This window comes from Periophthalmus magnuspinnatus, chromosome 9 (genome assembly GCF_009829125.3).
Source record: "Periophthalmus magnuspinnatus isolate fPerMag1 chromosome 9, fPerMag1.2.pri, whole genome shotgun sequence".
In the NCBI taxonomy this organism is placed as follows: Eukaryota; Metazoa; Chordata; class Actinopteri; order Gobiiformes; family Gobiidae; genus Periophthalmus; species Periophthalmus magnuspinnatus.
Genome location: NC_047134.1, coordinates 9,855,384 through 9,870,798, shown reverse-complemented (window position 1 = coordinate 9,870,798; position 15,415 = coordinate 9,855,384). Strand labels below are relative to the sequence as shown.

Below are 15,415 nucleotides of genomic sequence, written 5' to 3'. Positions count from 1 at the left end.
AGTTTTGACATATTTATATATAGTTTCTTAGAGCTCAAGATCAGGATTGCTCATTACTTGCAAAGTCTGCTGTCTTTACGCATGGGAAAGCGTCCACAAAGTTAAATTAGACCAATAAAAAGTAGACAAAAGAGCAATGGAACAACCTCTTCAGCCGATTGGTCACTACTGGTTTATTTATCACTCCAGTGACACTACAATACTGTACTGACTTTGCGCTTTGAATGACTTTGAGTACAAATTCTGCTATACAAATACAAATACATCAGCCTTTTCTTGCGTACTGTTGGATAAACGCGAAGTCAAGTGTTACATCTTACAATCTTTATAGGTTTAACATGTGTTATTTCAGACTTCTATGATGTTTGACCACAACATCATGAACTTTTTAGAAACTTTTAGCAGCGAAATAATGTAATAATCTCTGTACTAAATATTCTGAAGCTCTCGTCCAATCCAAAACCCACGTTAATATTCAGAATGTCACTTTAGCCTTGCGTTTTCAGGTTCTTTAGTGTGCAGTCCATGTGTGTGTGTGTGTGTAAGTTTGACAAAGGGGAAAGGAGGAGGGGAAGAGGGGAAGAAGGCTACGAACATCTGCTGTCCTCCAGAGACTTCGCAGTTGCTTAGGCCAGCACTTCGCAGTCACTAATCAAATCGCACATGTCAGGACTGGCAAGTGGGGGAACAATGTGTGTGTGTTGGTGACTGTTTACATGTTTGTTTGTGTGTCTGTGACCGCAACAGCAAAACCGCAACCGCTACCTCCAGTCTGCAGGGTGCATTTGACCCCTTGACCTTCTACGTGCTAATATTTCAGCTAGAGTTGAGTTTGTAACCAAGGGCAACAGCGACTAGAGAAGCAGCGAAAGCCCATAACAACCTATGTTTTATTTTCTTGATTTGAAAAGATATATTTTAATGTATTCTCGCTTATGTGCTGTCAGGGTCAAAAGACGCTTTGATTTCTGCTCTGTGGGCGGTGATTGTCAGGTTTGATTGGCGGCTAACTCAGCACTGCCAGATCGACTGTATAAAAAGATATATTCTTCCTGACAGACAGTTATATATATATTTTTTTATACACCCAACATGTCAGTGTTTCATTTCAATCCAGTATATTGAAGTATTGGAAGCTATTGCTATTGTGTCATTATATTTTATATTCTGTGGAAAGCCCAAATGCCAAGAGTGCTTTGTCTGCTTGCCTCTCAGTAATATATTTGGGTAAAAACTATAAAGTGAAGTTGATTCCAGGTATTTGCATAGGATGTTTTGTTGTTGCAGCCTATCCAATTTATTTTTGTGGCCATTCAAAATGTGCTTTTGATTTGATTACAGCACTTGCTCAAATTGGATCCCATCTCAGAGCTACGTTATAAGGACTGACTGTAATATCTCGTCACGGAAAAACACAAACGCTAGATGGACAATTGCATGGATTTACATTGTGTTCAATAAATACAATGTTTTGATTCTCGATATACTGAGTGAGTACTACACTGGGAATAATATCATGGCTGCTTCTTCAAATTTCACTCCAGACTATTCCACAAAACTTGAGAACATGTTGAATTGTAAATAGCTGATTTGCCGGAGTCAGAGCGTCTGGGCAAATGGTTGTTTTGTTGTATTGCGCTGTACACCACCAGTACGCGGTATTACTGTAGGTAAAAATAGACGGCAGCAGCGAGTTTATTGCCCCTTCCGTCTCGGTGACACCTAATGATTCATTACAGAGGAAACGGTGGCATGCGAGCGTACAGTATGCAGCGCATGTTAGTTTGTCTGTGTTCTGTGGATGGGTATGACTGATGACTGCTGTTGCTCTGCGTCCTCCGGCTGCTCCTCACTGCCCCTCTCTGCTCTGCTCTTTGCCAATTAGCCATCCTTTCCTCCAGGCAGGTCATCCCTCCTCTGCTCCACCGGACCCATTCCTCTTGCGTTTTTTATACCAGACACAAGAACGCACACCTCAGGCTTTTTGGAGAGACTAGCCCTCCCAAATAACCAGAACCCCCCATACGATGCACTTTGGTCCTGTGCCAGATGTGGAGCTTCTGCAAGTTTCATCTGGTACATATGTGGATTTTATATCTGTTGTTTTGATACTGTTATTTTTTCATCTTTGGATCAAAACAACTGTCTGAACTAAAACGATTATTAGATGCATGTTAATAAATGCAGTGATAATATTAAGATCCAGGAGTTATAATTCGAAACACTAATGGATAAGTTTAATTTAGTTTTATCTGAACATAACATAAAACCACTTTAAGCACACACCGATAAATGTAGAGGAAAGGAAGGTCATCGCATGCATAAATAAATATATCACATTAAGGAGGTATTTGTGGCTGCCTTGGAGGTAATAATAGACTAGCTTTGAAATGCCCTCTCAATCTTATATTTATTTTGCCATATATAACCTTAGCTATATTCCTCGTTGTAAAACCAGGCTGTCAGTGTGAGTTATTAACCCCACACATCTCTGGTTTACTGTTGCTGAGGGCTTGTATTGATCTGTGGCGCTTGTGTCCAGGTGCTGTATCTGCTGGGGGCCATGTCTCTGTCCATGGCGCTGCAGTTGGACCGACACGGGCTCTGGAACCTGCTGGGACCCAGTCTGTTTGCTCTGGGCATCATGGCTGTAGCGTGGGTAAGGATTAACTAACTACACAATGCAATACAGTCTAAGCACGGTGACATTTTACACCGTTTGGTTATTATCAGCGCAAAATCATGTCTAGGTAATTATCAAGATAATTAGTTACAAGAAACAGGAGAGTTGGGAACGCCGAGGGATCTGATAAAATAGAAATTGATAAGGATTTGGTCAGTCATAGCTACAAATCTGCAGCTTTTAGGGTTTTCCTGGTTTATAGTAGTTATATTTAAGGTTGGATTAACTGTATAAACTGGCAATAAATGATATTCACCTAGGCATGTGCAGGTCGTGAACTGTACATAAAGAGGTTTATTCTTTTTGCTGAGCGTATTACGCAGAAAAAACATGTGAGATAACGATCAAATACTCATTTTACTGATGAAAATTATAGCTTGATGTGCTCACAAATATAGCCCTAAACATGATATAAAAGTTCTTTGTGTTTTCAAGCCAATTTTCTAATCAGAAAATAGTGTGAATTCCTTGCTTTGGGCTGTCAGATTCTACAGCCAAACCAACTTGTGTTAGTGTTCTCAGTATATCGTAGCTAATGGCATCGCAGCTTGTGATTGGAATAAAAAGTAATAAACAAATCAACTGGAGCATATGCTACGTACAGCTTATAACAAATTGGGAGTTGGATAAATTGGATATGCCGGGGTGCCGTGTCGTGTGGCTCTGTTCTGTACTTGAAACGAGTGCGTCGGAATACTTGATCGTCGAATTTCCCCCCACTTTACATCGTAAGCGCTTAACATTCATGGACAAGCTCCTCGAACATACTTACGAAAACTGAACCACAAGAAAAGCCTAATCCTTCATCCAAGGTTTGAACATGCAAATGGCCAAAACACATTTTATAACAATGAAGCTTGAGCCTGCTCTGTAAGGTTTTTTTTGCAGCCTTTGGGTATTAGTCATGGGCGTGTAGTTCCATTATAAGTCGCCTTGTACTTTCTCTCACTCTGCTTCAAGTCATAATGTGTTCCCTCGACTGCGAGTGAGATAAAAAAATAACAATCTTTTATGCGGGGTTTGAGAAAAGGTGGGGAAAAGTCTTAAATGGCACGCCTATTACATGAGTTTAGCCGCTTCGCTGGAGTGCTGGGTGTGGGAGTAATCTTACCAAAACATGACGCACTCGTAATTCCTACATAAAGCTCCCCAAGCTTTAGAAGAAGCCCGTATATTTCACCATATTGTGCCTCAGAGATTAACAACTAGCTTTTCCAATTTATGCACAATATCCCTCTAGCATTTCAGTCTTTTTTAGAGATTTACATAAAAAAAACACTGGCTGTGCGTTCATCTGTTTGCTTGGTTTCAGTCTATTTGTGATTCAATTATGTGTGCTATGTTGATAAGTATATGTAGCATGAAAATATCACCGTCACAGTCATGTAGATGCAGGAATCATGTACAGCAGTGTGGATCTGTCATGTCCGGCCCTTTATAGCAGCAGCAGTATCCCAGCAACTTCTCTATAAAAAGTCCTTTAGTTCTGATGGGGCATTTTTCAAAGCTGAGCTGCTATTGCTTCCTGACACTCAATAATGTATTTGTTGTTCAGCGGTGTGTGTGTGTGTTTTTTTTCTCAGCGCGGTTACACCTCTAAATTTCAGTGTCACCGTTTTCTCCGGGAGACCTTTCATTTGAGCTTGTCATGTTGCTGTGACGCCTGCCATAGCCAATGTTCCCAGACCAACTGAATTAGATCACTCAAATGGAGGACACACGGCTCTTATATCCGGAAAAGAAGAAGAAAAGAGACGACTGAAAACCTGTCACTGATAAATATGTCTGCTTTGACCGGTTAAAACTTGCAACATGACGCCCGAAGTCGTGATTTATTTTAGGAAGAATTTAACGCTCAAGCGGAAAGTCTGGTCTAGTCTATGTCTAGTCCAATTCTGTAAACAAAACAACAGATAAAAATAGATTTGTTTACGTTTGATGGAAGTTTATCAATATTTTGAACCATGAATTACTGTGTGTTAAGAAAAATAGTGAGAACATTTGTCATAAAAAAAAAGAAATTGTCTCTCATTCGTTGTTGAATCCCTGTCACTTCTCAACTAGGTCATCCACTGAAACAAGGAAAATGAAAAATAACTGTAGGTCTATTATTATTTATTTCTTGTTCCGAGTTATACAATGTGTCTGTATTATTTCGTTTGATCTTCCTCTTTCAGACGGTGCGCACCATCCGGAGGCGCCGCTGCTACCCGCCCACCTGGAAGCGCTGGGTCTTCTTCCTGTTCCCGGGCACCATGATCGCCACCTCTGCAGTGGCTCTGTACGCTTTTGTGGAGACAGAGGAGAACTACTTCTACATCCACAGTATCTGGCATATGCTGATCGCGGGCAGTGTGGGCTTTCTACTGCCGCCTCGTGCCAAACCAGACGCCAAGGTGACGCCTCTAAAACGGCGGCGCGGCTGCGGGTACCAGCTGTGCGTGAACGAGCACGAAGAGCTGGGCCTGGTGGACCCCAGCCTCATCTCCATCAACAGCATCTGCACCAGCTGATAGACCCGGCTGCTACAACTGACTCTCCATTGCCTTTTACTGGGAACTCCACTCTACTGGGAAATAAGCCACAGAACTCCTACAGCAATGTAAATACTTCAATGCCAATACAACAACACACTGGATTTGTTTTACTGTACTTATTGTTTTGATAATGACTAAACCCAGTGGTACTTTACAAAAACAAGGTTCAAAATAAAGCTATCGACAGTTTTTTATTGAAGCTAAGATGAAAAATTACATAACATACCTACAGGCATCTATATAAAGTGTATTTTCAGTGTTGTTTTCAGCAGGTTTGATGTGCTGGTGTGATGCAAACCAGCACTTCTAAGACCTCACCTGTACTTCTTTGAACACAGTATGAGTGAGCGGGTTTTTAAAAGTAAGAAAGCTCTATCTCATCTGATTTCAGAAGCGAAGCGAAACCTGGTTGGACCGGGTTAGTACTTGGATAAAAGACTCCAGGGAATATGTGCCACAGTGGGACAGCAGCGGCTCTTCTGTAAAACGGTCACTGTGTCCTTCGGCAAGACACTTCACCCAGCTTGCGTAGTGTGAATGTGGTGTGTGAGGGGGCAGATGACACAAAATGGCTGCCTTGCTTCTGTCAGTTTATCCCAGGGCAGCTGTGGCTTCAGAAACAGCCACCACTGAGTACGAAAAGAATGATTAATGCGATGAAATGCGCTCGAAAGGCTAAAAAAACATTGCATTATAATGATTTAATATTTGACGAAGACAACTAGTGTAAATAATATACAATTTTTAGGCGTATCTCATTTATAACAGGGAAAAGTCTTGAAAATGTTATGTAATTTTTCATATAACAAAATTCTGAATACAGTGTTTGATTCCTTGGTTTTCTGGACTCGCAGCATCCCGTTTTTATTTTGTTTTTCCAGAGGTTGGCTTGTATCTTCGGTAGTAAAAGTTGAATTGTGGGTGTACAGTGACACACTGTTCTTTGTGAATATGTATTTAAAGTCCGAGCTGAACCACTGCTGCTATCTGACGGTGACTGTAAACTGCTTGTGTGGGTTATTTATTAGTGGTCTTGTAAACGGACTACTTCGGATCACTTCTATTCGGGGGTGAGGGTTACACACGGGGGCGGTCATTAGCGAGGGCACATCTTTTCTGAACATTTCGAAAGGTTATCTTTTGCACTGAGACACACAATGTAATTCTGTACATTTTTATATTTACTAGAATTGTCACCAATGTAATCGTCATGTGGAATGTTATATCGACCGTTACTTTTTTTGCAAATGCATTGTACCGCTTTTACACGAATGTTGCCCAAAGCCCGGCTGCCTGCAGAAAGCAAAGGGGAGACCTCAAATCAAGACCTCAGCTCCCCGTCGCGCTCTGACAGGCCACACCAACACTCATAAACAATAAATGTTTTTCTTCTTTTCTGGCCTGGTTTCGACTCGTGCTTTTGTAGCGGCAAAGTAGCTGTAGTAAACCGTCCCAGAAAGACATCACAGTGCAATTCCCTCCTAATGGAAGCCAGGACTAGTCAGACAGTGAGATGAGAAGCTGTCAGTGTCTTTCTCCAGGGGATAGAGTAGAAATAAATAATTCCCCTGTCCTCCATATTGGGGTTATACAGGCAGGCAGCTTGAGCTCACTGTCAATACACTGGGTCTTTATGGAGGAAAAGCCCAGGTTTAGGATTCACTGCTCCGCTTCTTATTAGGTGTAATCCATCACTATCTGCTGCTCTGAATTTATCATCCCACACAAAGGAAGTCAGCTTCATCTAATTACTGAAGAAGAGATGAAAAAGTGGATTTCTCGAGGAAGGTGTTCGTATCAAATCGCACACAAAACAGAAGGAGCTCACGTTTAGACCATTTGAAAAATAACGATTATGGAATTATGTATGGTCCCGAGATTCCCAACGCAGATTTTTGGACACCATTAATATATTTTCTACTACGGTGCATACATGACTTGGAAATAAAACGCGTTCTTATCTTCTATTCTTCATTTGCAGCCACTATTATTCACCGTTAATACCGTCTGCAAGTGCCACATTAAAGTCTCCACACTTCTAGTGGAAAGTTTTTTACAAAGACGAGTCATTTTCGAAGTCCTTTTGGAATGTTTTAAGTGGATTCTTTACAGTGAAAGGGATGAAAGAATGAAAAACTACTATTTTTTACATGGTTTGATGATGTTTTAGTTTTTTTACGCTGGGATTGTGTTGTGTTAAAACCTGTAAAAACAAATTAAATGTTAAATTCCACTCTGAATCATACCCCAAAGAGTGAAATTGGCGAACAAAAAGCAGCACTATATGTTCACCTATACACCTCGCTTTATCAATCATGTAAGACACGCTTCTGCCAGGCTCGCTCCATAAATAGCAACAGTCTGTATCCAACCAAACGCAGATAAAATGTTTTTATACTGCTCTCCGCACCAGCATTTTATCCAAACCTTGCGTGCCAAACATCTATTTTTATTCCAATTAGGGCAAAGCTGAAATACACTGAAATATTGTGTGCGGAATTGCCAGTGCAGCAGCTAATTAGAGGACATTATGGGGAAGAGGTCAGCGGAGGCCAACAAAGGAAAACAAATACAACTGATCTGTAAATATATCGTGAATGATTGTGTGGTTAGTGGAGCTGGCCTTGTTCCGCAATATTCAAGGCTAAGTGTCCCATTCATTCATTTAAACCTTCGGGACATCTCACGAGAAGATTTTAATGGCTTCCACTCTATTCCCCATTAGATTTGATACATCCACAGGTGACAGGAGTGGATGTGATGGTGGCAGTTACCTTTGTTACACGCGCAGACTGTTTAAAGAAGTCGAATAAGTGAGTGTGACGTCACCGGTAGTGTTTTACTCCAGCCAAATGAAGCTCACCAAGGTTTGCAGTTAACTGGAGCTGAGTTGCATGTTTGGAATTCTCACCGGGAGTATCATAGCAACCGAAGAGCCAATCCGGAGTGAGGTTGTTGAAGGTGACGCCCATTTCCTGCCCGCACTGCTATTATTAATGTGCATATCTTAATTTACAGACAAAAATAGCAAAGAAAAAAACTAGAGTGAACATTTTAAGACCAAAATGACGAGTCTGACAGCAGCAGTTACGGAAAAAGGTGCGATAGTTTTTCAATAAAAAGTGAATTGGAGCCAGAGTTGAGCTGGATGCGCACATGCTCACTTCCAGCGTGGGACGTAGCGGCTAGCGGGTTAGCTATGTCCATTTATATTTACAGGTTAGCTTTGCATGTAACTACAGTGGTCCCTGTAGTTCTAAAAATAACCCACAATAAGCGAAATCCGTGAAGTATCAGCTTTATTTTTTACAGTTCTTCTATGTTTTTGTCTGTAAAACCCCTCACCACACACTATATACATTTTTCTCACACAGGCGTTAACATTTTCTCACATTTCTCTCTCGTTTAAACTCTCTCAAAGTTCAAATCTTCGTAGGCGCCTTTGTCGATGCAGAACGTTTCATTGACATTGTGGGTTTTGTCGGGGAGAAAACAAAGTGCAAACATACAGCACTTCAGAGTCACACTGCGATCCAACGTTTATGTAAATTTGTCTGAACACATTCTGTATTGTACAGGAGACATGGCACGGAGGAGACTGATGGACAATGGTCTACAGTCCAACAGCCAATCAGGACGCACAACACAATGGTCTACAGTCCAACAGCCAATCAGGATGCACGACACAATGGTCTACAGTCCAACAGCCAATCAGGACGCACAACACAATGGTCTACAGTCCAACAGCCAATCAGGACGCACAACACAATGGTCTACAGTCCAACAGCCAATCAGGATGCACAACACAATGGTCTACAGTCCAACAGCTAATCAGGACACAAAACACAATGGTCTACAGTCCAACAACCAATCAGGACGCAGAACACAATGGTCTACAGTCCCTTAGCCAATGAGGACGCACAACACAATGGTCTACAGTCCAACAGCCAATCAGGACGCACAACACAATGGTCTACAGTCCCTTAGCCAATCAGGGCGCAGAACACACTGCACGTTCATACACTGTAAAAACGCAGGTAAAATTGCGCTAAGTAAAACCGCAAAACAGCTAAACCACGAACCGCGATATAGTGAGGGACAACTGTTATGTGTTTTAAGTAAAATATGTAAATTTATGGTTTATGTCACAGTAGTTTATTTGTTGCAGTGTCATCAATACATGTTATAAAAGTAATGTTAAAGTTGCAGAGGCTACTGTGTAAAATCACTGTTCTGAACTGAAGTAATCGCCAGATAAATGATTGAAAAAAACAACTACACTATGTACAAAAAACGCTCTTATTCCCTTTAAAAACAGTAGGTCCTGTAACATATACTCAAGTGCTTGAAAACCCAAACAGAGTAGATTTGAGGTCCGGTCCTGTGGCTTCGGTAAAGGGCTCGGTAATAAAAGTGTGTGTAATGGCGGCGTCTATATCTCAAGTGTGGAGCTCGGCCCTCGCGCGAATAAAACGGCTTCTGACTGAACTTAATGATACCAATTAGGTTGAAATGACAGGGTCTCAGATATTGGAATTTCAAACACTGGATCTCCTTGTACTCGCGCTGCACACATGAAATCAAAGCAAGTACCTTCTTTGTATTCATGGATTCGGGTCTAACATGTCTAACAGGATTATTAGTGTGACACGCCATAAGCCCTCGGCTCTCCGGCTCCTGCCTCCTGCCTTCTTTTCACGCCTTTTTCTAAACATCATGGTCCCCAAACACACACAGAACGCCACTTTTGTTCGTGTTCCACTCAGCAACACAAATATGAAAGCGTTAAATAGAAGCGGTTGGCGAGCAAAGGCCAAACTCCTCCACAAAGGCACTGACCATGTGTTGCAATGTTGACAGTGTGTAGTGTGTAGTGCCCGTACGCAACACAAACTTACTACAGCAATATTTCTTTTCCTGTACTTAAAGTTTCACATGCAGACAACTTTTATATTGGTAAAGGGTGTGTATAATCATGCATTCTTCTAAACGTTTATTCCTTATACTTTTAAAACGGTTAAAAGACACACAAGAGCGATAAAAGAGCATGCAGGAAAACCTCTGACATATCAGACGACTGCAAGAAACACAACTACAATCTGGACCGGAACAACAGCGAAAGAAACCAACACCACCGCCGCCGCTGGATCGAAGAGGTCAACATGATCTGCAAGGGCAGTCCACGAAGTATAAACATCTTATCACACAGCAGCGGGCGTCAGACTGTAGGGGGCGCAAGCTTCTGTTTATTTCCAGTCACCGCTTCTTCTTCTTCTTTTAGCTTCAAAAAATGTTCAGTTGCAAATACGGGCGACAAATAGTGAGTCGCTAGAAACCTGAGAACATGGGTGTCCAAACTTTTTTACTGAGGGGCTGCATTTTGAAACATATTCAAAGCGGAGGGCCACAAAACGGTGCTCAATACTTTGATTTGATATAGTTTTGACACCACCACCGTACCTTTTAATAAAGCTTCAAATGTTAGTTTTAGGTCTGTTTCACAACAAAATGTGATATTATTGAGGTTATAGTGGTAGAAATACTTAAATTGCTGAAAAGACGTCTGTGTGATCAATTTGGCCAGTTCAGAAGGGCCAATAAAAATGGTCTGAGGGCCGCATTTGGCCCCTGGACCGTAGTTTGGACACCCCTGCCTTAGAACATAAATCCACAGAAAAACAGACTAAATATTAAATAAATTGTGTTTTTACTTATCACCTGTTCTTCCCCACTGCTCTGTATTGATTTCCGACTCTGTTTCTGTTCTAAAACATCTTTTCTTAACAATAAAAACAAGAAAATAAACATCTACCGTGTGCTATGGTGAAATGCTGCTATGAAGAGCCATTTTAGAACTAGAATCTGAGAAAAAAGTCACGTAAACACCATAAAAACCATAGTATTTCTCCTCTAAAGGTGTGATGAAGCGTCGTGAAGTGTGTGGTTAACCTGGCACATCTGCTGACCAGCGGTAACATGATGGCCGATCAGCGATGCTCCGAGCCTCCATCTGGACCGTGCTCATGCAGCAGGTGGGAGGTGGAAGGAGATTATACGGCAACAGAAAAATGAGCCAACGGGGAGCCATGGTACGATCGTAATTGAATCAGATACATCTCAGACAGTTTGATTAGTGCGAGAAGAAACACCGCGGCCATTTGTAACAAGGGACCAGCTCTTTTCTTTGGCACGTGGGACATTATTACTGCGACTTAATTATCAATGATTTAAATAAAAACTTTACAGAAACATGTAAAAAAACTATGAGCGGGTTAAGATCAGTGGTGGAAAGTAACGAAATACAAGTAGTAAAGTGCTGTACTACAATTTAATTCATGTTTATTCCAGATTCATGGTCCATTTTTCAAACAAACAAGGACAGTGACAACACAAACAGTGACATTTATGTTTTAAAAAGACGACCGTGACCCTTCACCGGTGTCTCACATCTTGGACTGAAGCGGATTTTCTGACTTATTCATCCTGCAAATAAAACTGTACATTAAAGTTCGTACAGCAAAGTGTTCACTCGTGCAGGGACAAACATCTCAGTCGCTCTAGTCCATCTTGTCCTCCTCAGTCGCCTCGTAAAGTGTCGTTATAATCTGCCTGCAGACATCAACTTTACATCATCGGAACAAGAACCAAACTTGAAAAACTTGGATTTGAACATAAGAGTGTCAGCTTGAACCACAGTGATGATACTCCCAAGATATTTTTACTTTTATTTGTAACAATCTACACAAAACTAGACAGACAAAAACTAGGATCTCTCATGTGCTTCTCCTCTTTGGTCCTACAGATCATGATCATACAGCACTTTTAGTTACATTATACTTCATCCATCCATGTTCTTCCTCTTTTCCAGGGCCGGGTCGCGGGGCAGCAGTTTAAGCAGAGACTCCCAGACTTCCCTCACCCCAGACATGTCCTCCAGCTCCTCCAAGGCGTTCCCAGGCCAGCCCAGAGACAGAGATCCTCCAATGTGTCCTGCGTCTCCCTCGGGGCCTCCTCCTGGTGGGACGTGCCCAGAACACGTCACTAGTTCAGGTGTGTTATACTTAATATCAAATCAAATTCTGGGTATCTATACTTTCTTTAAGTACGTTTTAAAATGGAGACTTTGTACTTTTACTTCACTACATTTGAGAGCAGGTATTTGTCCTTTCTTCTCCACCACATTTTTGAACAGGACTGAAACGTTTTATTATCGTTTGAGCCCTGCTAAAAAGACTAAAGGGTTTATTTTTAGCACTAAATCTGAGCAAAATACTTTTTTACTCTTTAATTACATTTTCAAACCGATACTTTAATCCTTTTACTTAAGTAGATTTTTGTCATGTGATACTTTTACTTTTACTTGAGTATTTTGTTGCTCCAGTATCTCTGCTTTTACTTACATAACAAAACCAGGTACTTCTTCCACCTCTGGCTCATACTCAGAAGTGCTACTTAAAGCTGCACAGTGTAACTTTTCTGCTCGTCGCCATGGAGATGTGATTGCTTTGCTTCGAATGTTCCTGTGTACTGCATTTTACTGATCTCTCCATCAGGAAAGGTTGTCTTTGACCAATAAATCAAACGTAAATGAACAAATGCAATGCAGAGGGAACATCTCCTTGGAGAGAGGAAGGCGCCAGACCTCAAACAGAAAAGTTACACAGTGCACCTTTAGAGTTTTCGTTGAATAAATAGTAAATGTGGCTCACGAGCAGTTCACTTTATTTCTAGGTCACTCTCCAATCCCCAAAGTTTGCCTTAAAGAAGCTTATTTTGCAGCTGAAATACACTTGAGCACAAACTTCTGCAGACATAAACGAGAGATTAGTGGATGTCCATGGGGGAGATTAGACCGGAAACCGCGTGGTGAGAGAGCGTCTTTATCAGCTGAGAGACAGGAACGAGAGAGAGAGTGTAGTCACAGGTTAAACACTGGAAAACAAACCCCAACAGCCAAACAGCGCGTCTGGAGAATCCGGTACAGCGCCGACTTGGAAACCAAAAACAATGGCGTTAGTTGAGGTAATCCACACCCCGGGAGCTTGTCGTATTGATTTTTGATTGGAACTCGCTTCACATCAATAGAAGATCCAGCTCAGCAGAACATTGTTTCGACAAAACCACGATGGGGTAACCTTAACTGGCCCCCTCCGCCAACTCCTCCGCCTTCCCCCCCGCGCAGGCAATCAATTTCACATATAGACATCCAAGGACCAAATCATATTCTCTGGATTTTCAACCACGCTGCAGTATTCATCTTTGTTTATTTGCCACAACGTCATATTTGCGTGCTGGATTTGATTTATTTATCGTGCCTTTAGACAGATTAAAGAGAATAAATATTGTGTTGAAACTGTAGATCACCGTCCGGGGGGGATATAGCGAGTGGTTTTGTGAGCGCGGTTGAAATTGAAGTGTAAATTTGGCCCGGGATGACAAACAGAGGAGTTGTGCTGTCTTTCTTTCCTCGAGAATACGCTCACTAAATTACATCTTTTGTGTAAACATTAATAATTCAGATGGACTGTAGATCGTGTTTATTAGAACTACAACGCTCTGCACGCTCGCTGCAAATATCATTACGTTATTATTATGCAGAAATCTGACACAACGGAACGTAAATTCATTTCGAGACGCAAACAATGTTTTTGCTATTTGTTTTTGTCACTTAGTTGTAAAGGCTTAATTAGGTTTGTATAGGTGATTTTCTGTCAGAGCACTGAGATACTAAAGGGAAATTAGATAAATTGGACATGCTTCGAAGTTTCGGCGTTCATCCATTACTGCGTCCGCACGAGGAAGCGCCGCACTAATGATGGAGTTGTAGAAATGTGCGTTGTCTCAATATAATGTCAAATAAGAGCTGTCTGCAGTTTGCCACATTCTCAGGAAATATGGGATTTTATTTTCTAAACCATAACACAACACAATAATAGGCCCAGATACAGAATATTCTCCACGTTTTTGAAGTGACTGCACAGAAAAGTAACAGTAAAATCACTCCTGGTTTAATGAGAAGCAACGTGAAGAAGCTGCTCAGTTTATGCATTTATAATCATTTATAATATGAGCAAGACGTCGGGCTAAAAGTGTCAAAAGTGTTTCATAAAGAGGGGCCTGGGTAGCGTGGGGGTCAAAGGAGGAACGGAGGGAGGGAGGAAGGAAGGGAGGGAGGGAGAAAGTAAGGAAGGAAGGAAGGAAGGAAGGAAGGAAGGAAGGAAGGGAGGGAGGGATGGAGGGAGAAAGTAAGGGAGAAAGTAAGGAATGAAGGGAGGGAGGGAGGGAGAAAGTAAGGGAGAAAGGAAGGAAGGAAGGAAGGAAGGAAGGGAGGGAGGGAGGGAAGAAGGGTGGAAGTAAGGGAGGAATTAAGTAAGTATCTCTAAGTAAGTAAAGAAGGAAGGAAGGAAGTAAAGATGGAAGGAAGGGAGGAAGTAAGGAAGGAGGGAGGGAGGGAGGGAGGGAAGGAGGTGAGGAATTAAGTAAGTATCTTTAAGTAAGTAAAGAAGGAAGGAAGTAAAGATGGAAGGAAGGGAGGAAGTAAGGAAGGAGGGAGGGAAGGAAGGAAAGAGGGAAGGAAGGGAGGGAGAAAGGAAGTAAAGAAGGAAGGAAGGAATTAAAAAGAAAGAAGAAAGGGAGGAAGGAGGGAAGGAATTAAATAAGTAAGTAAGGAAGGAAAGAAGGAATGAAGGAAGTAAATAAGTAAGGAAGTAAGAAAGGAAGCAAGCAAGCTTTATATAGAACTTTTCACACACAAAAATCACAAAGTACTTTACAGACAGCAGGTTCACTAAATAAACCACAATAAGTCAAAAAGGGTCATAGGGTCAAAGGGTCATTAGGTCATAGGGTGACAGAGTCAACCAAAATCAATGTTTCGAACATGTTTTATAGACATAACTTGACTGTATTGGACTTACTGACTAAAAGTTTCACTGTGTGTAGTATTATTTAGTCACACAACTATAACCTTTGACCTGTGATGTTGGGAATACAGTATTGTAGATGCCGTTTATACTGTTTATCTGGGCCCTGGATTTGGTTTGGGAGAAATCGTATAAAACACAGAATCATCAGACTTATTCTTTGTAAATGTCAAATAGACAAGCTGTCTCGCATGTCTTACCTGGTATTTACCTGGTCTTACCTGGTCTTACCTGGTCTTACCTGGTCTTACCTGGTCTTATTTGTCCGTGTG

At 41.5% G+C, this 15,415-nt stretch overlaps 1 protein-coding gene across 1 annotated transcript in view; it reads left to right on the top strand.

Moving 5' to 3' along the window:
• tmem8b (transmembrane protein 8B) overlaps positions 1-6,582 on the top strand; it is a 41,566-nt gene extending 34,984 nt beyond the window's left edge. The window contains exons 12-13 of the mRNA XM_033973404.2: positions 2,543-2,659; positions 4,861-6,582. Coding sequence (XP_033829295.1) covers positions 2,543-2,659; positions 4,861-5,196 — 453 coding nt within the window. The 3' untranslated portion in view covers positions 5,197-6,582. The remainder of the gene's footprint in view (positions 1-2,542; positions 2,660-4,860) is intronic.
• The last annotated feature ends 8,833 nt before the right edge of the window (positions 6,583-15,415 follow it).